The following is a 25,990-nucleotide window of genomic DNA, read 5'->3' on the forward strand; positions in this document are numbered from 1 at the left end:
AATTGCCCTGGTCAATAGTTATCATTTAGTTTGTCAGTGAATATGGAAATTGTCAGATGGTGCTCAAGTAGTCATATTTTTATACCAAGTTTCAAAACAACTGCCCTTGTGATTTTTTTATTACTTATCTGTTCTCCTCTAGTTTACTATAACATATCTAAGTCATTTAGCTTATTGCCATGTTATTTTCATAATTTTGCAGGAAGGAATAATTATGGAGTAATTTAGTGGATTGGTTTAGAGTGGCCAGACTCAATGGAGAAGGCACTTGTCCCTTTAAGAGAGCAAGACATATAGGATAAGGGACGATCTGGAGAGTTCATTTCAAGTTCATAATCTGAATCGAGAGAAAAACAAACTAGAGGAGAACTATCAGAGGTTAGTTGTCGATGTCAACTGCCCCTTGGATGCCCAGGAATAGATGGCCATGGAGTTCAACTACCAGCAGTTTAAGAGGTCCAATGAATATGAGAAGATGGCTTGCTGGACAATTCAGTGGGCAACTTGAAGGGAGAGCTGGCAGAGAAAGAGGAGGAGACACCAAGCTGCGAGAAAAGGCTGGCATATGGAAGCATCATCAATGTGCACAAGCTAATGTGATTAGGAACATGAAGTTCAACCATTTGAAAGAGAAGGAAAGGCTTACATAAGAGAGGGGAGAAGTTGGCGTTTCAGTGGGTTGCTTTGCCGACGGTTGGTCATTCCATGGTCCAAAGACCTTGATGTAATATTTTATTATGTTTAAGATACTTTCTACTTCCGACGAATTTTTATCGGGAAACATTTGTATACGGCCGATCGGCCCAACTTTGAGCCAGCCGCTCGTGTGGCTCAATCCGAACTAATCGTCATCTCACAACTACTACCTTACCTCCTCAGCCGATCCACGTCATCTCTCTCACCCGCATCTCTATCTTCCCTGCGCTGACGACCGCCCACCTCCTTCTCCCCCGCGTCGACGACCGCCCACCTCCTGCTCCCCCGTGTCGATGGCCCTACCTCTGCTCTCCAGCGTCGCACCCACGGAGCAGCCACCGCGCGCCGGATTTGCTGCGACCAGCCCCACGCTTGCCGCGTACTCCCCGGCCTTGTCATGAGCACAACAAACACCGACGAACTCGAGGCCACAACTTACGAGCTATGCCCCCGATGCAGTACTGCGTGCTGCAACCCCGACAGCCGTCGTTGATGGAGATGACGATCATAGGAGCTGCAAACGGCAGCAGCCTGCGCTGGAGCGAGGTGCGTTTCTGGTGGCATGGAGTCAACATGCTACAACCGACACGATTTTGAGCTACAACCGGCTTTTCCTTTAGCTGGAACTGACCAGTTTTTTTGTTGTGGCTGGCGACGGTGAGACAATTTTGCTGGAATTGGCTTCTTTTTTGCTGGGACTGACGAAATTTTTGGCTTCAACCCGCCAAAAATTTTGGGCTGGCCGGCCAGCGCCTAGCATCAGTCATTTCTATAACAGATCTTGTATTTTGAAAAATCAAAAGTGAAGGCTTAGGAAAAAAAAAAGACTAACGCCAATTCATACTTCTGGGCCCCCTCATGCACGACTTAACAGCAACTTAAGGTGACAGGCCCACGGCCTGGCCCGGCCAGAGGTATGTTATGACTGCTTTTTGCCTCGACAGACCCTGGACCAGCAAGCTGGTGTATATGCTTTGCGTCATCGGCGATGCGTGTGTCAGAAGCAGGCTATTTAGACCGTGAAGTACGCTCCAATGCGAGCGGTGTGGTACTAATTTTTGTTTAGGCATGGTGTGGTACTAAAAAGTACACGGCGAACCGAGCGGTATGCTCGTTCCGGGCCCAGCGGCAACTAAACGCTCGGTGGGCCACCTCCTCTTCCGCCCTCAACTTCTCCATCGCGTCGCCTGACCAAATCACTCCATGCAAATCCTACGCGCCGCAAACCTGAACCTTCTCCGTCGTCGCCGCCGTCGTGCCATCAAGTCATCTCTGCCTCTGCATGTCGTCTTCTATATCTAGACAATAAACATACACGAAGAAAAGTAGTGCATGCTTGATGCTTCGTCTCGCCGACGACTGAGCACCATGCATGTCACCTGCCGACCTCATGCATCGACCCCTGATCACTTTCAAAGCTAGTACTATTGTAGTAGTAGTATTATACACATGCAAATTGATTATACTACCTGTTGTGACAAGATGCAATCAATCGTCTAAATAAAGTGACAAGATGCAGTTAACGATCGGAGTCCTGACGCATCCGGTTGCCTACAAACTAAGCTAGCCAACTCTGCATTTGCCATTGCATCCATGCCCGCCGGTTCTCTCCTCACCTGCTCCGGCACCAGCAACGACGACTGCACGTGCTTAGCTAAGCTTCAACCTAAGCAAATCACCACACGAATCACAGTCACTGGCATTATATACGCAACACTTACATGCATGTCGTCCAGTCCAGGTCACTACGGCTTTCCATCAACACACGATATCGAGAAGAGCTCCACGACCGGCCATGGCGGTGGTGGAGAGGTGGGCGGGGCTCGGATTGGCACTCCCTATCGTCATCTTCCTCTGCTCTACGTCCCCCGACCTTCTGCCTCTACGGCTCTACCTCTCCACCTGGACCGCCGAGCTCACCGCCTGATTCAACCCCTACCTCGGTATCACCATCTCCGAGTATGGCGCAGAGCGCTTTCAGCGCAACAACTTCTTCCTCGCCGTCGAGGCCTACCTCAGTGACGCATGCGGCTGCCGCGCGCAAGCTCAAGGCGGAGCTCAGCAAGAAAGCAAGAACCTCCATGTCTTCGTCGACGATCATGACGAGGTCACCGGCGAGTTCTCAAGGACCACCGTCTGGTGGTATGCCTCCAACTGGCTAACGTCATTAGCTTCTACCACGATGAGGACGAGAGGCACTTCTAACGGGTTGTCTTCCATCGGTGCCACCGCGACCTCGTCGTCGACTCATACCTGCCCTTTGTCATTCGCAAGGGTCACGCAAAAACCACCAACGCCGTCTCTTCACCAGCAATGTCAGCCAAGGAAACACAAGTTTACATATTCGTGCCAAAAACCAAGTTCTACGCCTACTTTTTTTTTTGCAGAAAACACTGGTTGGTGGCTTACACCGTTTTGATCGTGTTTATGACAGATTAGACCTGCAAATGGTGACGTGGCACAACTGTTCACACCCAGGTTCCGTTAGACGACGAACCCCTCCGATTCGTTCGGTTTTGATCCTGCTGGAATTGGCTTCTTTTTTTCTCAAACCGATGATATTTTTTTTGGCTTGAAGCCAGCAACGCCGGCGCGATTTTTTGCTTTACCCGGCGATGGCGGGGCAATTTTTTCTGGAATTGGCTTTTTTTGCTGCAACCGGCTACTATTGTTGTTACTACCTCGACCGGAAGGCGTGACGGAGTCAAACCGGTGACCGTGGCGAGCTGCGTTAGGTCACCGCGGCGAGCTAGATCCGTGGCAGCGAGGTGCTGCAACCGTGAATTGGCTTTGCTAGAACCGTTGCCGCGACAAGCTACAATGTCACCACGGCGAGCCGGCGAGCTTCGAGGCCTGCGGTGAGATGTTGCAACCACACACGCCATTGCTAGAACCAGTGCAAGTGTAGGCTGCGAGCGTCGGTGCGGTGGGATCCATGGATGTTGCAATTGAGGGTGGTGGCCCCGGCGAGGCGCTGTGTTTTGGACCGGCATGGCGCTGTTCCGCGGCACAACGGGATATGCGATATTGGCCGAGGTGCGGGATGAGGCAGGGGCGCTGGGGAGCTGAGCGAAAACCATTTCAGCAAATCAAACGGCCCATGCAAGTCGCATCTGATGGCTACGGCGCAACCGGGCCAGTCGGTGTGCGCCGGCCATTTTTACAGTAGATGTTGATATTTTGAAAAAACAAAAATGAAGGCCCGGAAAAAAAAAGACTGACACCAATCCATACTTCTGGTCCCCCTCATGCACAGCGTTTTGCCTCGACAGACCCTGACCAGCAAGCTGGTGTATATGCTTTGCGTCCTCGGCGATACGTGGATCACTACCAGACTATTTAGACCGCGAAGTAGTCTTCAACGCGAGCGATGTGGTACTAAAAAGCATCCGGCGAACCGAGCGGTGTGCTCGTCCCGGCCAGCAGCAGCTAAACGCTCGCTGGGCCACCTCCTAACCTGCTCAAAAAAGAAGAAAAGCAAACCTGCTCGACCGGTTCTCCTCAGAGCTCCTCCCCACCTGCTCCGGCGCCAACGACGACGACGCTTGGCTAGTTAGCTTCAACCTAAGCAAATCACCACAGGAATCATTGGCATTATATATGCAACACGTACACGCATATACAATCCAGTCCAGGTAAGCCTGAGAATAGATAGTTTCAGTTTGGTTTTCCTGTTAGATTGTGTTTGGTTGGTTTAAATGGGCTGAGTAAATCAATTTGGTGTGGTTTGGATTTTATAAAATACTGGATTGGACTTGTTTGGTCTCAAGTTGTTTCATCCTGTGGACAAAATCCAGTCTCCAGGTCACTACGGCTTTCTATCAACACACGATACCAAGAGGAGCTCCAGGTCCGGCGATGGTGGCGATCGTGGAGAGGTGGGCGGGGCTCGGATTGCTGATGGCGACCATCATCTTCCTCTCTTCCTTGGTGCAGAACTGCGCCCCCCCCCCCCCCCCCCCCCCATCCCCACCTTCCGACAAGCTCGCCGCATGCTTCAACCCATACCTCCAGATCACCATCTCCTAGTCCTAGTACGGCGCCGAGCGCTTCCAGCGCAGTGACTTCTTTCCCGCTGCCAAAACAAAACCTACCTCAGTGATGCCTACGCCCGCCGCACGCGCAAGCTCAAGGCCGAGCTCGGCAAGGACAACAAGAACCTCCGGGTCTCCGTTGACGGCCATGAGAAGGTCATTGACGACTTTTCTGGGACTCCTACCTTTCTTTCATCCTCGGCGAGGGTCACGCTGCCACCATCAAGAACCGCTCATGCCGCCTCTTGACCAACAATGCAAGCGACAACTCGAACCCTTACCGGGGCAAAAGCGTCTTGAACCACGTCCCCCTCGAGCACCCCACGACCTTTGACACGCTCGCCATGCACCTTGATGAGAAGGAGGCCATCATCGACGACCTCATGGCATTCCAGCCTCCAGGAGAGCGAGAAATACTACGCCAAGGTCGGCAAGGCGTGGGCACCTCCTTTATGGCCACCCGGCACCGACAAGTCCACCATGGTCGCCGCAATGGCCAACTTCCTCGACTACGGCATCTACGACCTCAAGCTCACGATGGTCAAGAATAACACCGAATTGCGGAAGCTCTTCATCGAGACCACAGGCAAGTCCATCATCGTCATAGAGGACATTGACTGCTTTGTCAACCTCACCGGAAAACGCCGAAAGGACAAGAAGACCGCAAGCGACAAGGACGCCAACAGTGATGACAAGCCCGAGCTACCCGTGGAGCCAAAGAAGGATGATGTCACCAAGGTGACGCTCTCAGGCCTGCTTAACTTCATCGACGGGCAGTGGTCTTCTTGCGGAGGTGAGCGGATCATCATCTTCACCACCAACCACAAGGAGAAGCTGGACTCGGTGTTGGTCCGGAGGGGTAGAGTGACAAGCACATCAAGATGTCCTACTACCGATTCGAGGGCTTCAAGGTGCTCGCCATAAACTACCTAGATGTCATCGAGCACGAGCTCTTTGGGGAAATTTAGCGGCTGCTCGAGGAGACAGACATGTCGCCCGCCGATGTTGCAGGGAACCTGATGCCCATGTCAAAGAAGAAAAAGAGGAGCCCGACGAGTGCTTGACATGCCTCATCGAGGTGCTCAAGCAGGCCAAAGAGGACACGGCGGCAACCAAGGTGAAGGAGGCAGAGGAGGCCAAGGAGGCTGCAACAAAGAAAGCCAAGGAGAAAGAGGAGGCAGAGGTGAAGAAAGCCAAGGAGGAAGACAAAGGGAAGGACAAAGCACCATGGAGATATCAACAAGTGAAAGGAAAAAGAGTGCGCTTGTTCACTAGTGCTCCCTTGCAAAAGAAAAATGCAGTGATCTCACTTGTAATGCTGCTACATATAAAGCATGCAACAATACAAAATGCTAACATAACCCACTGAAGGACCATGAAAGCAAGGTGATGCTGTCATGCCTGCTTAACTTCATCGACAGGCTATGGCAGCATCCGTCCGTGAGTGAATCATCATCCTCACGACGAACCACAAGGAGAAAATGGACCCGGCGCTGATCCGACAGGGCAGGATGGACAAGCATATTGAGATGTCCTATTGCCGCTTCGAGGGCTTCAAGGTGCTCGTCAAGAACTACCTGGACATCGTGGAGCATGGTCTGTTTGGGGAGATTCAACGGCTGTTGGTCTGTTTGGGGAGATTCAACGGCCGCTCGAGGAAACCGACATGTCACCCACCGATGTGGCAGAGAACCTGATGCCAATGTCGACAAAGAAGAAGAGGTACCCTGATTAGTGTTTATCAGGCCTCATTGAGGCGCTCAAGCAGGCCAAGGAAGACGCGGCAGCAGCAAAGGCGAAGGCGAATGAGGAAGAGGAGGCAGAAGCGGAGAAAGCCGAGGAGAAAGAGGAGCAAAGGAGAAGAAAGAAAAGGAGAAAGTCGACGGGAAGGGCGCAACACCAGAGGAAGCTAAAGGAGATATCAAACAAGGTGACGAGTGAAGTGACAGGAGTATAGTGAGCTTGTTAGTGCCCTCTTACAAACACAAACAGATGCAGTGTTTGTCTAAATAAAATATGTATCATTCATCTTCTCGACTATTAATTCAGAAAGGAAGTAGCCATTATAATGCTGCTATATACTACTAGTACATTATGCTATAATACCAAATGCTAACATGATACTGAGTGTCGTTTGCACATATATACGTTTACTCTCTACAAAAGACAGCAGTCTGGCGTATATAACTCACCTATAAAACTTCTTTGTTCTGATGAACAATACAAATGCTACGGCAGACCCGAAAACACAGAGACATGCCATAATCAGGAAGCGGAGTGCGAAGCAGTGCTTACCGGTGCAGGCAAACTCACCTTGTGGCAGACTCCTTGTCATCGCCTTTGGAAACCAGAGCTGATGTAGAGCTACGCGTGCAAACCGGAGGAGATGTGGCGTGGCCTACACCCACGACCAGAAGCATCGCTGCTATGAAAAAGGCCTGCCTACTCCTCGCGACTGGAGTAAGTGATTGGAGACGTAGCCCGCGCCAAACCTCCCCGATAAGTTCCAGACACTCCAGAGCGACACCAGGGTGATGGTCTCCCTGCTCGTCTAGCAAAACATGATACACTGCCTAATAAATGCGCCTTACGATTGTGAGTTTGCTATATCATCAAGAAACAGAGTGCAGGTTAGGATTAGAGATTTTTTACGGTGCATCACACTACCGAATTTAAGGGGTAGTATTAAATTGATCCAACGGCTGATATTGTTGGCCTCAAACATTGGTTTAAGGATAGCTTGGTTATTTGCTAATCTTCGTCTCTGCTTAGACTCTCACTGGCACATGATCTGTTCAGGGCCTCCGATCGATCAATTGAGCAGGGAAACAGAATTAATTGATTGCCGCTGTACGCCCTCATCTCCGGCCTCTATGACAGTCCCAAGTTAAGCTGCCGCACGTGACGTGACAATCACAAGCAGGCCCGCTCATCCTGTTGTGCCGCCGCCGAAGGTAGACGAAGCGGATTATTGAGCAAAGTGTGTGCAATGTTGGATCCACACACATTCACATCGTCAGAGTTGCGAATATAGTTTGCTGAAAACTCAAGACAATAACGCTGAAAGTTCGTGCAATTAACACAAATGATAGCTCCACCCACGCAGTGTGGCAGGTACAAGATTTCAGAAAATAAACATGGTGCTGAAAGGACGAGGCCAGCAAAAAAAGGCTGCATTATTGCCTCTCTGATGTCTTTGGGCAGAGCAAATTATAATGAAACAGTGACTGCACCTACACAATTGTACTCTTCCTCTAGAACCAGTGACGCTGCCTCCCAAAGGAGCAAGAATTCCTACCATGGTTATACTGTATGTATGAATTATACTATAATAAGTCTATTAATCACATTACTGTACTTTTCCAGAACTGTTTGTATGTATTTTTCTGCTAATTTCAGCATATACAGCATCTGCATACTGTGCTATGCCACCAAAACAGATTCTGAATGCAGTCACAGCACATAAGAAAGGAACTGGATGCCAACAAAACACATGGTTCTTGTGATTTTTGGTTCCAACATTGGAGCAGGAGCAGAGCATGGTTCTTCTAATATTGTAGCATGAATAGCTATAGGTCTAATTAATCACATCATTTAGGTACTGATGTAGCAGATTAAGAAAGAAAGCCAGCGAGGGGAATCAGGACGGCAGTACCTTCACGATGCCGACATGCCGTTGACGGTGCCGCAGTGGTCGGGGAAGTTGTCGACGGTGGTGAAGACATCCGCCGGATATAGGAAGGTCTGCGCCTGCGCGGCGAGCAGCATGTAGAGGCAGACGAGCTGGATCGGGGTCGGCGAGGAGGACGATGGGGAGGTACCCGGCGGCGCAGAGCGCGGCGCCGGCGAGGAGGAAGATGCAGGGGCTTCAGCGGCCCACGGGCGCCTACGCGGAGAGGAAGCCGGAGAGGACCCCGGCGTTGGCGCCCACGTCGAAGAAGGCGACGGCGTCGAGCGCGGACTGGTCGTAGCCCTGCCCCTGCGACGCCTTGATTGCCGGCGAGTATACACCGAAGCAGTAGCTGCCCCCGCCAAGCTGGATTAGCGCGCTCGCCGCGAGCGCCGACCACCGGCCCACCGCGTCCCACACCGCCACACGGCCATCGCCGCCTCCCCCCGCCGGAACAGAGGAGGAAAAAACAAACCTTGTTTTTTTTGGCTCGTGATGTATCTGCTTCAAGGCTCCAATGATGTTTACTAAAAAAAAAAAGCTCCAATGATGTGGGCCCTCTTTTATGCTGACACGTAAGCTATGTGTCACACACTAGCCGCCCGCGTCACTGACAGCGTTGACCAACTGAGAGAAAACCACTGTATTTGTTAAAATAGAAAATTTGAGCACTTTTTTTTTACAAAACTTCCAATCTATTTTTCGGCTCTGATCTATTCGTCATGTCCTGGCAGTAAAAAAAACACAAGAATACAAAAATACATGTATGTCCGTAAATCATTTAGCTACAACTACAAATACTCGAGCGAGCCGAAGGCTTCAAGGCTCCAATGATGTTTACTCGAAAAAAGGGCTCCAATGATGTAGGCCTCTCTTTTATGCTGACACGTAACGACATCTCCGACGACGACATGCAAAGTTTCTCCCGCATCAGTCCACGTACAGGGGAAAACAGTCCGCAGACACGGATGCGGAGGCCGCCATCAGAGTGGAACTGACGCGGCGGGTCTCCAACGTCGTTCCCATGACCGGCAACGGTGAGCCCAGGAGGTATATACTTCAGCGCAAAGGATGCCTCACTCCCCCATCTCTCATCAGAGTAGAACCGCCGCCTGATGCTTCAGCCAGAGGGGAAGGGTCCCTACGATCCACGAGCCAAAGTTGGTTCCTGGGTAAGGGAACGGTGGTGGCGGTGTACACCGGCGGTGCCTCGGTGGTGGCCTTCCTGGGACCCAAGCAGCGACGGCCTCCCGTGTTTTACTTCTCCTCGATGATGGCGACGGATGCAGACACGCTGGCCGTTGATTCGTCGATCTCTGCGCACCCGGCTTCTTTCACTATCTGCATTGTGCAGCTGCAGGCACGGGAGGCGTGGTCGCAGGCACGAGAGGCGCGGTCGCACACACGGGAGGCGCGGTCGCAGGCACGGGACGACGCGTCGTCGTCGACGGCAGCGACGATGCCCGTGGTGTTGTGCTCCCCGCCGTGCCGCCAGGTAGCAACCCACCACTCCTCATCGAGCTGGCCTTGAGCAACGATTTGCTGAACCACGCGTCGGCTTGAAGCGGCAACTGGCTCCGTCGGGCTAGGCAAGGGAGGTGGAGCAGCGAGCTGCCTCACTTGTATCCGCAGGGCTCGGCGGGCCACCCAACCCACTTTTATGTCGAAGAACTTATCTTTCGGCTCGTCAGATGCCATTGAAAGAGTAGAGAAAATGGTGGAAGAAGGAGACGGGGAGAGGCAGAGTGGTGCGATTCTTAGCCGGCATTTGGCCTCGTTTAAATGGAGGGCGGACGGGAGGAGCCTGCCCGGCGTTGCGTTTAATGTTGGCCCGCTCCTGAACGGGTGTGTGGCCGGAGTAGGTTCCTCGATTCCACGCGGGTTTAATGGAGGCGTTTAAATGCGGTGAGAGGCGTGTTTAGCCGGGTGTGCAGCGGGCGGCGCCCTCGGCGGGCACGTCGCTTCAATGGCGGAGGCAATGAGAGGTCGTGTCCGCCCTGAGCCGCCTTCAATATGGAGCGGCGCCCTCTATAACGACATGAATGCGGACAGCTGACGCCGGGCGAGAACGCGCGTGGGCGAGGGAGAAGGTTTTTGGCTGAGACAGGGCAGACAGAAGCGAGCGTGACAACGGTCCGGACTCCCGCAAAGCTCCCCACGTGTGTCTTCGATTTGTGAGCACTACTAGATATTTCATTATAACCAAGGGTCCAATCATCGTCGGATATTTTTTATCACCGTCAACTATTACTAAAACCGATGGTACACCGTCGGCCATCTCCCGTCGGCCTTGCTTCGTCAGCCATTACAGTAATGGTCGACGGTACAGTCGGGTAATATTATCACCTACGGTAGTAAGCCGATGGTGAGCCATCGGGCATGTTATTGTGACCTGCTGGCTCCTTTTAGCCCGACGACATTTATAGCCGACGGTTCCTCGTCGGGCATTTACTCTCCGACGGTTATTGCTTCCCGTCGGTTTTCAAAATAGTCGACGGTACATTTTTCCCGCTGGACTTAGTTATGACCATGAGGAGAACCAAACCGTCAGCTCGTTAGATGGTCGACACTGTATACGACCTTTCAGGAAACCTGTTAGCCGAGGGTGAGCGAACACCGCCAGGAAACCTGTTAGTCGAGGTGAGCAAACACCGTCAATTTATAAATTCACCAACAGTCTGAAGTCCCCATCGGCGTTCTGTATAACCGAGACATATTTTCCACCATAGGTCATTACTCACCCCTCATATATTTCTTTCACCAATGGGTGTTTCATTCCATAGCAATAATTCAGAATATTGGCATTCCAACAAATGCATCTCATACACAAGCACAAGGTATTGAGTTGCATCCAAATTGCATTAACCATAATTATCAAATGTCGAATGCAGAACAAAATAGTAGCTGAGATAGGCCACATTGTGCATAAGATAAATTGTCAACTAAGACAAATTTGTCCATAAGATAATAAAGTGTTTCAAATATCTAACATAACTACATTTTGGCATGACTTGAATATCATTAGACTTTTATAGCCAATCATCATCATCGCCATCGCCACCGCCATAGCCATAGTCATCCTCATCTCCGTAGTCATCATATTCCCCATGGCCATAGTGATCATAGTGCTCATCACCATACAGATCACCCTCGCCATAGTTATCATATCCCCCATTACCATAGTAGTCATCTTCATCATCATTTCCCTGACTCGTACTGCCTCCAGTCCTGCTTCCCATTCCCTAAGTAATGACAAGACTAGTTGTCAGTATAATGTAGCTGAAATTTAAGTGACCTACAGGAATCAAACTTAATTGTTCTAATTGACAGGTTATCTGCTAGCTGCTATATAACAGTATGATTATCCAGCATTATGATGCTTATTCACCTTTCGATCCTTCACATGAAATTTTCAGAGGAAACATGAATCAGCAGGAACACATATTCCATACAAATTTTCCAATTACTGTGCATATCTATTTGCGACCCCACTATCAACGGTGTTTACATTTTGCAGTCACATGACAAAGCCGAACGAGTGAACTAACAGACCACTATTAGCTAGTTTGGGCATATAGTAAACTAATTAAGAATGGCATGTACAAAAAGCATAAACTAGCAGCATGTGCCCCAAGGTGAAATAATATTTGCATGTATATGTATTATAATTGAAATGCATATGTACAGAGGCTTTACCGAACATGGTTCAACAATGCTTAGATAAAGGAAGAGTATCCGTAAGAAAAATATTCTGGATGGTTAGCCTAAATTCTTTCATGTCTAATAATTTGTTCCCTGCGACCTGAATAAATTATACATGAAGTACAAATAAATTATTGTTCATACTATCATATTTTTCCTATTAATGATTTTTGAATTAACATGGTTCAGTTTATCTAGTTTTGCACATAAGAAATGATAGCAAATTTAGATATGCAAGCAAACAAGGCATATGTACAGAGAAACAAGCATCACAACTGTAGGCTATCAAGTGTGGTCTTCACTGCATTTTTTCTCATAGATGTGTAGATAAACTTGTTCTATCAACCATCAAGTATTTACATGCAGCATCAGTCATTTCTCTTGGGTGATATAATCGTTTAGAGGAATGCGCCAATATAGTTAACCATGCATTTCTTTTCTAAATCTGTAATTAAAATATATGAAGGATCTGCATCTGTTGCTACTTTCCATGACCAAAAATCCTGCACCTGACTTGCACACACAAATTCTTTCTTGATGTGCTAATACATATGCAAAGACAAACACATAAATGGTGGAACAAGAAAAGGTCATCCCCAGACATGCGAGCACGACGACAATGAACTAACCTTTTCGGTTTGGTGTTGAGGCACATCACCTCGTCCCCTTTGAAATCCGCCTTCAGAATATGATGGAGACTATGTATCATACACAAAAAAACATTACTTAATGGTTCAATTGCTGAAAGCCTACCATTGAGATGGGTATAACTTACCAAGTCATCTGCTGCTGATTGCATTATGCCATCAAAGTCGACTCCCCCTTTCTCAGCCAAAGACTACAAACATCAGCATGTCAGCACAAACCTATTCACTCAAACTCCAATTTACAAGAGAAGACAAGATTACCTGAACAACAAGCTCAATGCCTCGAAGACGCTTGATCTCCTGCTTCAAATGTTTGTTTTCTCTTTCTAGACGCTCCTCCTTAGCAGACTGCACCGGCTGTGAGGCCATCGCCCTTTTAGACTTAAACTTCACCTTCTCTGGTTTGCTAAACAACTCATTACCAATTCCCAGCCTGCCATGTGGCATTCTGCCTGCTGCTTCATACATGATCTGTCCATCTAAATCCGGGTGCTCCTCTTCCCAATTTTCTCCATGGGCATTTTTCATTGCCTTATCAAAATCCTCCTTTTCAAATTAAAAATTAATGGTAAACTGTTGTGTTATGCACATAGTTCTCATGATGATTATAATGAACTAAGTTGCAATATTTTACTGACCCAATGATCAGCAGTTCTTTGACTGCATATCTGCTCTTCATCAGTCCCTCGATGCAATTTGTGCGTGTGAAGCCAAGCACCAGAAATTCTAGGGTCTTTCCCGGTTTTGAGTTTCTGCATTTCAAGAGCGTGACACATCATCCAATGTAAATGAAACTTCCTTATTAAATAGTAAGCAGAAAGATGTTTGATGAAAATAGTACCAGAAATTGATGCGTGGCGACAAACATTTCTAGCACCACTGTAATGGAAGACTCTGTTCCTCTTGTTGGTTAAAGATAACCCTCTAAATTCAGTACTACTCCAGTGCTCACATAGTAGACGCCAACCAACGTCTGTACCAAAGTCAACTCTCTTTGCAGAAATTAAAGCTTCCTTAGTTGGCCAGCGATTACCATCCTCATCCTCTTCTGTTAGTTCTGTAGGCAATTGTCCCTTCTTCTTTAATATTTTGATGGCTGCCGCCTTTTCCTCATGTAGCATCTGCTTCACTTTCCTACTTAAGTTCTCCTCCAAAACACCATCTGCCTTCTCTTGCTCCGATGGGTCGCACTTGAAACGCCACTGCCATAAACCATCCCAAAATATGTTTTGTTAGTTACTAGTGCATTTGTGGAAGTGAGCATATGCACAATCATCAAAGCTTCCAACACTTCATAGATAAACCAAGTAGTTTTGTCATGGTTGTGGACAAAATAAAGAATTTTAACTACCACCCATCCACCAGTTTTAGACTGCCTATGTCTAAATATAATATGTTCACCTCTGTTTCAAAATTCTAAGTACTAGAAAAACTGATTCAAAATTCTCAAAGCATTTATATATATATATATGTGTGTGTGTGTGTGTGTGTGTGTGTGTCTGTGTGTGTGCGCGCGCGCGCGCGTGCATATACTTACCCAAAATTCTTCCACTATTTTGGAAGCTGCTGTTCTTACTTCTGGACCAGGGGACCACTTGTAGTCCTCCCAACACAATACCGGTTTCTGATCATTTTTTGGACCAATTGGGGGTGGATACATCTGGCGCACTAAGGCACCTAGCACCGTTGATGGATCACGAGCGCTGTATGGGTGCCTTTCCCATGCCCTGTTATAAATAAAGATCAAATGTAGTTAGCACATGAACATTGCTCCAACAAGTAAAGCAATTGGAATATTTAATACTTACATGCCAACGGGAACTATAAGCGGTCGGTCAATTTCCTCTAGTCTGAGACCGGCTGAAGTCCTAGTTCTTGGTGTTCTAGGCTTTTTAGCCTGTGCAGTTGACTGAGTTGATCCATTGTTTCCTACGGAGGCACTAGAAGAAGACCTGTTCGACCTAGCCATTGAGACACGCCTATGATGCAAACGGGTCATCCTATTTACATAGTGACAAATACATTCTTATTAGCTACATAAAAAAATAATTGGTAGATGATTACCAAAGGCATGACAGTAGAAGAAGAAAACAACAGAAAACATTCTGTAACAACTAAACTAGAAATACTATCAACCATAATATATTGTTCAATAGTTGTGTCACTAAATCTCTATGTACACTAGTAGAAAACAGGGCTTAGGTCACAGGGCAGTTTTCACATTAGCCCCGGTTCAGTCACGAACCGGGACTAATGTGAGCATTGGTCCCGGTTCGTGAGCCCAGGGGGCCGGCCGGAGCCTCGTGGGCATTGGTCCCGGTTCGTATGGACCCTTTGGTCCCGGTTGGTGGTACAAACCGGGACCAATGGGCCACGCTCCTGGCCCACCACCCTTTAGTCCCGGTTCATACCACAAACCGGGACTAAAGGGCTGGTCCTAGTTGCGGCCAGTGTTTAGTCCCACCTCGCCAACCGAAGGGGGCTCACACCAGTTTATAAGCCCGTCCCTCTCTGCCTTTTAAAGTGAAAATAGATGCCCTTATACAGGGAATTTGACCTAAATTCACAGTAAATTTCATAGAAATTTATTATGAATTTAGGTTGAATTTTCTCTATAAGCGCATCTATTTTTCTTTTTTTATATTTATAAAATAAATAAACCTTAATAAAATAAATAAAACTAAATAAACCTTAATAAAATAAAATAAAATAAACTATAGTAACTACAATAAATAAACCTTAATAAATTAAGTAAAAATAGCAGCAGTAAAATAAATAAAAATAGCAGCAGTAAAATAAATAAAAATAAAATGCGTTTGGAAGAGATTGTCCGTTTTGTACACGAAGTGCATCCAGTTTATGCCGTAACCCTCTCAACTTTCTTGCACATGCTATGTGGATGAAATGATGATACCATGCCAACTTTCAACCTTTTCAGAGTTCATTTGAAATGATTTTCAATGTTAGGGTCTTATAGCTCAAAATAATTAGTAAATGCATGAAAAATAACAAATGAAGTCAGAAAGGATTAAAAATGATGATGTGGCTTTGAATGGTGCATTTTGAACACATAAAAAGTCAGGAGTTCAAATAAGTTTTAAAAAATGAAATCCCTTTGTAACAGACGAGTTTCCGGATGAAATCCTGATACTTTGAAAGAGATTGTCCGTTTTGTACACGAAGTGCATCCAGTTTATGCCGTAACCCTCTCAACTTTCTTGCACATGCTATGTGGATGAAATGATGATATCATGCCAACTTTCAACCTTTTCAGAGTTCATTTGAAATGCTTTTCAATTTTAGGGTCTTATAGCTCAAAATAATTAGTAAATGCATGAAAAATAACAAATGAAGTCAGAAAGGATTGACAAATGATGATGTGGCTTTGAATGGTGCATTTTGAACACACAAAAAGTCAGGAGTTCAAATAAGTTTTAAAAAATAAAATCCCTTTGTAACAGACGAGTTTCCGGATGAAATCCTGATACTTTGAAAGAGATTGTCCGTTTTGTACACGAAGTGCATCCAGTTTTTGCCGTAACTCTCTCAACTTTCTTGCACATGCTATGTGGATGAAATGATGATACCATGCCAACTTTCAACCTTTTCAGAGTTCATTTGAAATGCTTTTCAATTTTAGGGTCTTATAGCTCAAAATAATTAGTAAATGCATGAAAAATAACAAATGAAGTCAGAAAGGATTGACAAATGATGATGTGGCTTTGAATGGTGCATTTTGAACACACAAAAAGTCAGGAGTTCAAATAAGTTTTAAAAAATGAAATCCCTTTGTAACAGACGAATTTCCGGATGAAATCCTGATACTTTGAAAGAGATTGTCCGTTTTGTACACGAAGTGCATCCAGTTTTTGCCGTAACCCTCTCAACTTTCTTGCACATGCTATGTGGATGAAATGATGATATCATGCCAACTTTCAACCTTTTCAGAGTTCATTTGAAATGCTTTTCAATTTTAGGGTCTTATAGCTCAAAATAATTAGTAAATGCATGAAAAATAACAAATGAAGTCAGAAAGGATTGACAAATGATGATGTGGCTTTGAATGGTGCATTTTGAACACACAAAAAGTCAGGAGTTCAAATAAGTTTTAAAAAATGAAATCCCTTTGTAACAGACGAGTTTCCGGATGAAATCCTGATACTTTGAAAGAGATTGTCCGTTTTGTACACGAAGTGCATCCAGTTTTTGCCGTAACCCTCTCAACTTTCTTGCACATGCTATGTGGATGAAATGATCATATCATGCCAACTTTCAACCTTTTCAGAGTTCATTTGAAATGCTTTTCAATTTTAGGGTCTTATAGCTCAAAATAATTAGTAAATGCATGAAAAATAACAAATGAAGTCAGAAAGGATTGACAAATGATGATGTGTCTTTGAATGGTGCATTTTGAACACACAAAAAGTCAGGAGTTCAAATAAGTTTAAAAAAAATGAAATCCCTTTGTAACAGACGAGTTTCCGGATGAAATCCTGATACTTTGAAAGAGATTGTCCGTTTTGTACACGAAGTGCATCCAGTTTTTGCCGTAACCCTCTCAACTTTCTTGCACATGCTATGTGGATGAAATGATGATATCATGCCAACTTTCAACCTTTTCAGAGTTCATTTGAAATGCTTTTCAATTTTAGGGTCTTATAGCTCAAAATAATTAGTAAATGCATGAAAAATAACAAATGAAGTCAGAAAGGATTGACAAATGATGATGTGGCTTTGAATGGTGCATTTTGAACACACAAAAAGTCAGGAGTTTAAATAAGTTTTAAAAAATGAAATCCCTTTGTAACAGACGAGTTTCCGGATGAAATCCTGATACTTTGAAAGAGATTGTCCGTTTTGTAACATGCCATTGGTGGCACGAACCGGGACCAATTCCACCCTTTGGTCGCCACGAACCGGTACTAATGAGGCTGTGGCCCCACGAGCACCTTTAGTACCTGTTCGTGGCACGAACCGGTACTAGAGTTTCTTACTAGCTAAGCAGTTTTTTAGTCCCACCTCGCTAGCTGAGAGGCACTAGGAGCGGTTTATAAGCCCTGAGTGCAGAGACGATGAAGAAGAGGCGCAATGCTCACGTTGCTTAGCTTCAAGCCTTGAGGAATAAGGTAGACTGCATCGAGCTATGTGCAGTGCAGTCTACACTATTCCAAAAGGCTTGAAGCAAATCAATGCACATTGCGCCTCTTTTTTATTTTTAATCATTAAAAGCAAAAATATTTTTCATAAAGATTTTTTTTGATAGAAACTTTAATAGCAGAAAGAATTATCATAAAGTAAAATAAATAAGTAATTAGAAACAAAATAAAATAAAATAAATAAGTTTTTTGTTGTAAGTAGAAATAAAACAAAATAAATATAGCAAAAAAGAAAATAAAAAACTAAATACAGCAAAAAGAATTTTCAGAAAGAACTAATGGCACTAATAGAAAGTTTATATGTTTTCTAAAACTAATGGCACCAACAGACAGTTTATAATTTTGCTGACCTAAAAGCAAAAAGAATTAAAAAATAAAGCAAAAAACAAAAGAAAATAAATAATGCAAAAAATTTAAAAACTGCCACCTATTGGGCCACCACGGCCTGAATACGACTAGAAACCCAACCTGGGCCAGGATTCAGGCCCGCAGAAAGCCCAATAGGCCAACAGACAGCACAGTGTGACATTAGGCCCGCAAGCCTGCATTTGAGAGGAGCTCGAGAGGGCAGCCGCAGTGGAGCTTATAAACCACTCCGAGCCCCTCTCAACTAGCGAGGTGGGACTAAACTTTTGGCCGCGGGCAGCGCAAGGCCTTTGGTCCCGGTTGGTGGCACCAACCGGGACCAATGCCCCACCTTTAGTCCCGGTTGGTGCCACCAACCGGGACCAAAGCCCTCTGCTTCCCGCCCTTTGCGCTGGTGAAAAGAGGCCTTTGGTCCCGGTTGGTGGCACCAACCGGGACCAAAGGGTGGGTATTGGTTCCGGTTGGAGCCACCAACCGGGACTAAAGCCTTTGCTATATAAGTAACACTTTGGAAATTTGCTGATTTCCATCGCCAGTGTCCCCCCGCCCGACGACGCCGCGAGCTCGATCTACGCCGCCAGGCTGCCCCGTCGTCGTCGCCCGTGCCCCCGAGCCCACGCCATCGCCCGTCGCCGTCGTCCTCCGCCCCCCGCCGCCGTCGCCGTCGGCATCCGCCGCGCGCCCCCGAGCCGTCGCCCCGTACGTCACCGTCGCCGCCCTTCCGCCCCCGGCCCGCCGCGGTCGCCGTCGCCCTCCGCCACCCACGCCATCGCCCTCCGCCACCCTGTGAGCGCCGCCCCGATCCCCTCCTCCTCCTCCCTGTAATGGATGTGTAGTTAGATTTGTAATTAGATTGTTGTAATTAGATTTGTATGTGTAGTATTAATTTGGATGTAATTAGATTTGTATGTGTAGTATTAATTTGGATGTGTAGTTAGATTTAGTTGTTGTAATTAGATTTGTATGTGTAGTATTAATTTGGATGTGTAGTTAGATTTGTAATTTAGTTGTATTAATTTGGATGTGTAGTTAATTAGATAATTTAGTTGTTGTAATTTAGATGTATTAATTTAGATGTGTAGTTTAGATTTTTTTGGTGATATTATTATTGAATATGCAAATGTTTGTATGTTCATATGCAAAGAATATATCAATTTTTTCATAGAATTTTTATGATTTTTTCTGTTGTAATTTTGTTCATAGAATTTTTATGTTTTTTTGTTCATAGAAATTGTGTATGATCAAAGTCATTTATGTATGTTCATATTTAGAAGAAAAAGAAGGAGAGAAAAAAGGAAAATAAGAAGGAGAAGAAGAAGAGAAGAAGAGGAGAAGAGGAGAGGAAGTAGAGGAGAAATAAATAAGAAGATGAAAAAGAAGAAAAAAAAGAGTTGAAGAAGAAGAAATAGAGGAGAAGAAGAAGAAATAGAATAATATATTATTCTATTTTTTCTTCTTCTCCTCTATCCCTTCTTCTTCTCCTCTTTTTTTCTTTTTTTTTTCTTCGATCTCCTCCTCTATTCCTTTCTTCTTCTCCTCTTTTTTTGCGTCTTCTTCCTCTTCTTATTTTTTATCGGGTATGTCGTTGTCGATATATGTACCCCCCCTCCCCGATAACTTTTAGTAAGTACTACCTAGAAAGTGTTTAATAGAATTAGTTAGAAAAATAATAGAACTAGTTAAACTAGCTAGTTTATTTTTATTAAGTACTACTTTATTCTATTTATAGTAAGGAAATTAATAGAACTAGTTTGTTTTTTTAGTTAAAGCAATTATTCCCGCATCGACGTCGACGATGCCTATCCCGCATCCTCGTCGTCGACTCGGCGGAGGAGGCCGGCTTGATCAGAGGGGCCATGTCCGGGACTGGGCTCCGCCGGGCTGGTTTTGGGAGGTGCTACCTTCCGGTGGGCGTAGGTTGGTGAGGAACCAGCCCGTCGTTGACCCGATCCTTGTTTGGTGGCGCTCGCGTGGGCCAGTGACGGTGCCGAGGCTTCCAGACACCGCGGAGGAGGTACGTCACCATGTCAGCGAGGAGGACCAGCACGTCCGTCGCTACATGGTTGCGTTGGAGGGCAGGTTCGACAGTACCTGGCAGGTTCTTCAGGGATCTCACTGGAGCTATGATCCTGTGATGGTTCCGTCCCTTTGGGTGTCCACCGCCCGCGCCGATGTCCGTCGGGCGCTACTGTTCTAGCTGTACTAGCGATGCTATATGTATGATAGTATTCGAGGTGTATTAGTGATAATATTCGGCGATATACGGACGCATGGAGATGATGTAGTTTTGCTTATAATTGAATGCATCCTAATTTGAATACTACTTTATTTTGTGATTTGATTTTGCTTATTGAATGCTCAAAGTGGAAAACTACTCCGATCCTACTTTGAATGCTAAAATTGGAGAGCACTATGATTAGTTGTAGCTTATAGGGTTTTTGTTTTCGCAGAAATCTAGGAGCCCCCCCCCCCCCCGGCCCCTCCATCATCCCCGCCCCCTCCGACATCGAGGTGAGACCAGCCAAATCCTCTTTTATAAAGATAATTAAACGATATTTCGGGTTGACTGTAAGTCTGTCGAGTCTCCACCATATATGAGAGGACGAAGAATCCCGACTGTTGTCGTGGGGGTAGCTTCTCCTTCGTTCCCGTGTGCTAGACAATTTGGTGTAATGCACTCGAGAACGAAAGGAGGAGCTACCATCACCGACGGTCGCAAATGTCAGAGAGGAATCAGTGAGGGAGAGTTCCACCATATATATATGAGAGGACGAAGAATCCCGACTGTTGTCGTGGGGGTCGCTTCTCCTTTGTTCCCGTGTGCTAGCTAGACATTTTGGTGTAATGCACACGGGGACAAAGGGAGGAGCGACCATCACCAATGGTCGAATGTATACACCATGTGAGCTGAGAGTTTTCAAGAAAAGACTCGACAAACCGATAGTCAACCCGTGATGAATAATAATGATCTAACTTAGGTTTTTTAGTACATATATTTAATTGTAGATGTTTAATATTTGAATTATATATGAACATAGGAAATGTCGTACTCGGACGACAAAAGTCTCCCGGGGGAGTGCGACTGGTGCCACGACGACCAAGGTCAGTGCGACAGGCCTCACCTGGACGAAGATCGGCGCTTCAGTATTAAGCTAGAGGAGACGTTCGATGTTGAAACGGTACGCAACGACGGCAAGTGTTATTTTTTCGTAATTAAGCATGACTTCAACTATTTCAACGTGTACTTTTCATCTTTTACAATTCGGCTAGCTTATCCCATGCCATGCAAGACGCTACGTCTTGGAGAGGATGGGTTTTGAAGACCATGAAAGTATGGAAACAAAGAAAATTCACCTAAGGACCCATCATGATATAGATTTTGAATTAAAGCTGTATAATTCTGAGAGCGTAACCCATTTTGGTTGCAAAAATTGGGAAGCATTTTGCAAGATGTATGGTTTTGATGAGGGTATGCTTGTCACCATGGATCTTGGTGATCCTGACATCGAGCAAGACAATATGGACATTTGGGTCCTTGTTGATACGCCTCCAATTCTACCGCTATGTGAGTTTCTCAAACATAGTTATTAGCTAATTTATATTGTTCATTTCAAAATAGTTGACAGCTTATTTTCATTGACAGCTTATTTTGATTGTTCAAACAATGTGCGGAACATGGTAGACAGAACCTACTACACCGATGGCTCTGAGTTAACTTATAAGGAGAAAACTCATCTGGTCGGATTTTGTACTGATATTGAGAATTACAATATCTACAATCAAACTCCTCATCATTATGGTCCTCCATACGTGCCACTAGTGCACGTGGTGAACTACGGTAACTACTATGGAGATACCCTGGTAAGATTTCTTACTATTACGACATCCGTGCATATTTTGCATAGTTCTAAAACTAGTGCATTATCATTGCTAACTATGAAGTTATTACTATGTTTTTCAACGGATAATCCCAGAGGATTGTGTGCCTCATTTGATGTATCAGAATGGTAGGCTTGATGTTTTGAATATACAACCAGGTCATCCTACGAATCTCAACTGTCCATACCGGATTTCTAAAAGAAGTGGAGACATGCAAATCAAAGAATGGAAAAAATGTATGGACAGTCGCAAGGAGCTTCTTGGAAGAAAAAGGAAGCGAGGCGCAAGAATTGGAGACAGGATGATCTCCATTCTCCATAATGGAGAGTCAGGGTCTATATTGTTTTATGCTATTTTACCTTAAAGAGGGTATTTCGGTCCTACCTAATACTGATGATCATGTGCTAAGAACAATTAAGTAGGGTTGGTTCGATGACTGAGGATGATGATCGATCGTATGACTTGTTATTAATAACGAGTAGAAGTTGTATGATGATGATCATTAGGACTTGTTATTATATATGATGATGCATGATGCGTGCATGAAGAGTTATTATATATCAGCGGGTGAAATGAACATGGATTTGATTGAAGTGAAGGCAACATGCATGTGGTGCATGTCGAAAGTAGTACAATCCAAACTTGATCAAGTCCAGATTAGTATTACTTTCGACATGCACCACATGTTGCCTTCACTTCAAACTAAGCCATGTTTAGGCATAGCAGTACGTAGCGTTGGTAAACCAAGCACGGAGATATAAGAGAGGACACTTCTCTCTAATAGCTACCTAATAACAACCTAAATTAACCCCCCAAAACCCCCAAACCCCCCCCCCCTTTCAAAAAAACAAAAACCTCAGCTCCTGCCAGGTGCTGACGCGTGGATGCCTATTGGTCCCGGTTGGTGGCACCAACCGGGACCAAAGGCCCTCCTGCCTGGGCTCGCCGCACCGGCGACGTGGACGGCCTTTAGTCCCGGTTCGTGTAAGAACCGGGACTAAAGGTCTAGGGCATTAGTAACGACCCTTTAGTCCCGGTTCCTGAACCGGGACTAAAGGCCCTTATGAACCGGGGTAAAAGCCCCTTTTCCTACTAGTGGTAATATGTATTACTACCAATAGTAAACATACTATATCATTCACTAGTTGTGCCACTATATATTTATTGGTACCAAGACAGAAAATGAAGTGCAAAAGCTATAAATGTTCAGTAATCATCATCGTCATATTCAGAGTCATGCTCTATTGCATCATCCTCATCTTCGGTCTCATATGTCTCTTCTTGTCCTTCCTCTTCAGGTAAATCTTCTTCTTCCTCATCAGTACTCTCGTCCAATTCATCTTCTGAAGATTCTTCTCCCTCATAATTATTGCCTTGATTTTCTATTACATAAATTTCAGAGGGATCAAGCTCCACATCATCTGACTCCTTTCTTGGCTCAGTAGATTCATCAACAAATTTGACTACCCAGCTGACCACCTTCCTGGAAATATTCTTGGACCTATGGAAGTTTGCTGGGAGATCTTTTGCAGCATCGTCCCCAACAATGTCATGTAGAAGAGTCATCATCTCATTGTAACAAGCTTCTGACAGATTATGTTGTGTTTTGATAGTCATTAGCCTTCCTACAATGGATAGACGTGATTGTGTGGTCTTCTCATGCAAACGTTTGTCGGCTTCCATCAACATTTCATAGAATTTTTTGGCAGATTTTGTTGGCTCATCACCTTTAGAAACTCCTTCAGCAACAATTGCATCAACTAGCATGTCATTCATTCTATCTCCATCCCCCGCGTTATCATGCTCTACATTTTCAGGTGCATCAGACTCCCCGTGGCTAGTCCATCTCTCATATCCTAACATGAACCCATTGCTGCACAAGTGTGTGGTCATGACATCCCTTGTCCACTTATGACCGCAAAAGCACTTGCTGCAAGGACAATGGGATTTCCCATCTACAGCAGCATCGGGCAATGAGAATGCATGATCTAGGAAATTATCTACTCCATGTTGCCAAGCATCACTGATCAACTTCCCTCGTCTCTCTTTGTACATCCAACTACGGTCGACATCTACATTGCTACAAAAATGTAGAATGGAAGTAGGAGGTATAGTATAAGCATTGGATTTAATCATGAACGTAAAGTGTGATATATATTAATTATATAGTAACAATGAGAAAATCAATCAAACAATTCTATATTTGGCCTACATTGGCCATAACTAACAAGATGGTCATTAGGAGCTCTATCCAAACAAGCTAACTAATGTGCAAGTTTATTAATACCTATTTCAACTTTCTGAACCAGAAACTGAGGGAACTGTTCAGGTTATTCATGGCCATCAGAAGCACATACTCGTTGGACATAAGTTGCTACTGTAGTAAACACATAAAACATAACCTTTTTGTGAGCATACCAGCTGAATCCTAGATTTAAGGTTCTACACATATTCTCTCTGTTTCTTACATAATTAGTTCCCGGCTAACATGGTTTAGAAAGAAAAGAAAGAAAACAAGATCAACTCGTACAACAAGAAAACTTGCCAAACTAAAATTATGAACCGCCACCAAACCAATACCGATGGATCGTGCAGAAAAGAAATTGCAATGTACAAATAATGGACAATCAGCACAATCACGCAAGACAGAAAAGAAGAAAAGTACTCAAGGGGGTGTGACAGAGACGGGGAGAGAGGGGAATGGGGAGGGAGAAGAGAATGATACCGTGGCGCCCCACTATGATCGCTGCGTGCCGATTGATCGGCCATCGCACAGGAAGCAGAGGAACTCCTGACCACCCGTCGGAGTGGAAGCAGAGGGACGCCGGGCACCCCTCAAGCTAGATTGGTTTGGAGAACGAGGACTTGTTTGTTTTCAAAGAGGACCAGGAGACTATGGCGGTTAGTTTAGGACCTGATTTGGTGCATGGTGCGCCGGCGCGCGAGAATTTTTTGGTGGCCGCACCAAGAAATCAGCGCTAGATCGCCAAATAATTCGGTAACAGGAGTCCACGGCTGCGAGGTGGGCACTAACCACTACGCGAGAAACGTGAAAAAAAAAAGATAACCACGAGGCCTCCTCAACGGATTGAACGGACTCAATTATATTATCCCACGAAAACCACGGTATATATCAGGGTTCGAGTAGCAGTAAAACATGAGCATATCTCATTATCTCTACATCACATAATCGTGTCAATGTTGCAACAAATTGTCTCTGGTGTACGTGCTGATTAACTAATTAACCAAACAACTCAGTCTCCACACTCAATTGTGTCAAAATTTCCTCAATTTCAGTTTCAAAAAAAATCCCAAATTGCCTACTGTACTGTACTGACCTGAAGAGATTGGGCGTGGTTAGCTCGTGGCCCGCCCGGACGGTGTCGAAGAAGTCGCCGTGCTTGCAGGAGGCAGGGTCGGACTGGACGCGGCGGCGAGGTAGTGGAGGTAGCTCCGGGGCCGCCAGCCCTCGTTCGTCTTCTCCGCCAGTGCGGGCTCTCCCCACCCAACCCCCGCTTCCCCATCCAGCTCATGGCGACACGGAACCTGTTGCTGCTGCTTGCCGCTTGACTTTGGGGTCAAATCTGAGACGAGAGTGGCGTTGAGAGGGAGGTGAATGTGAGCCACAGGACTGAGGGGATATAAGTGGCGGGGCTGGTCAACGGCGCTTTCAGAAGGTCTAGTATAGATAACATCTGAGGAGGTATATGTCACAACTTGTCTGATTTCCACCAGGTATAGCACGCTAGGCTAGCTTGTTTGGTCTTGGGTTCGAACCATGCGGTGCACTTAATTTTTGCACACGCGTTATTAATTAATTATTAGTACGTATGAAATCAT

General features: G+C 45.6%; 2 protein-coding genes, 1 long non-coding RNA gene and 1 pseudogene across 3 annotated transcripts; 1 reads left to right on the plus strand and 3 right to left on the minus strand.

Annotated features, from left to right (window-relative positions):
* The first annotated feature begins 1,940 nt into the window (after positions 1-1,940).
* Positions 1,941-7,279, plus strand: LOC120968368 (AAA-ATPase At3g28580-like; annotated as a pseudogene).
* A 4,150-nt stretch (positions 7,280-11,429) lies between these two features.
* Positions 11,430-13,503, minus strand: LOC141027516 (uncharacterized). The gene is made up of 5 exons (XM_073504582.1): positions 13,388-13,503; positions 13,011-13,295; positions 12,878-12,940; positions 12,732-12,800; positions 11,430-11,642 (listed from the first exon to the last, which is right to left on the minus strand). The coding sequence occupies exons 2-5, from the start codon at positions 13,275-13,277 to the stop codon at positions 11,430-11,432; spliced, it is 612 nt and encodes a 203-aa protein (XP_073360683.1). The 5' UTR covers positions 13,278-13,295; positions 13,388-13,503.
* Positions 13,504-13,802: 299 nt separating this feature from the next.
* LOC141026480 (uncharacterized) lies at positions 13,803-14,469 on the minus strand. Its single transcript, XR_012188682.1, has 2 exons — positions 14,287-14,469; positions 13,803-13,951 (listed from the first exon to the last, which is right to left on the minus strand). It is a non-coding gene; the product is annotated as an uncharacterized lncRNA (long non-coding RNA).
* Positions 14,470-23,295: 8,826 nt separating this feature from the next.
* Positions 23,296-25,656, minus strand: LOC120969704 (uncharacterized). Its single transcript, XM_040396937.3, has 2 exons — positions 25,489-25,656; positions 23,296-24,230 (listed from the first exon to the last, which is right to left on the minus strand). The coding sequence occupies exon 2, from the start codon at positions 24,203-24,205 to the stop codon at positions 23,357-23,359; it is 849 nt and encodes a 282-aa protein (XP_040252871.1). The 5' UTR covers positions 24,206-24,230; positions 25,489-25,656; the 3' UTR covers positions 23,296-23,356.
* Between the last annotated feature and the right edge of the window lie 334 nt (positions 25,657-25,990).

This window comes from Aegilops tauschii, chromosome 7, assembly GCF_002575655.3.
Source record: "Aegilops tauschii subsp. strangulata cultivar AL8/78 chromosome 7, Aet v6.0, whole genome shotgun sequence".
Taxonomy (NCBI): Eukaryota; Viridiplantae; Streptophyta; class Magnoliopsida; order Poales; family Poaceae; genus Aegilops; species Aegilops tauschii.

Excerpts from the sequence above, each read along its gene's own strand:
- LOC141027516 (XM_073504582.1), bottom strand. The coding sequence starts at position 13,277 with ATGAAAAATGCCCATGGAGAAAATTGGGAAGAGGAGCACCCGGATTTA. Across the intron at positions 12,941-13,010 it reads GCATTGAGCTTGTTGTTCAG|TCTTTGGCTGAGAAAGGGGG; the intron begins GTAATCTTGTCT and ends TGATGTTTGTAG. Across the intron at positions 11,643-12,731 it reads CTCAACACCAAACCGAAAAG|GGAATGGGAAGCAGGACTGG; the intron begins GTTAGTTCATTG and ends GTCATTACTTAG.
- LOC120969704 (XM_040396937.3), bottom strand. The coding sequence starts at position 24,205 with ATGTACAAAGAGAGACGAGGGAAGTTGATCAGTGATGCTTGGCAACAT.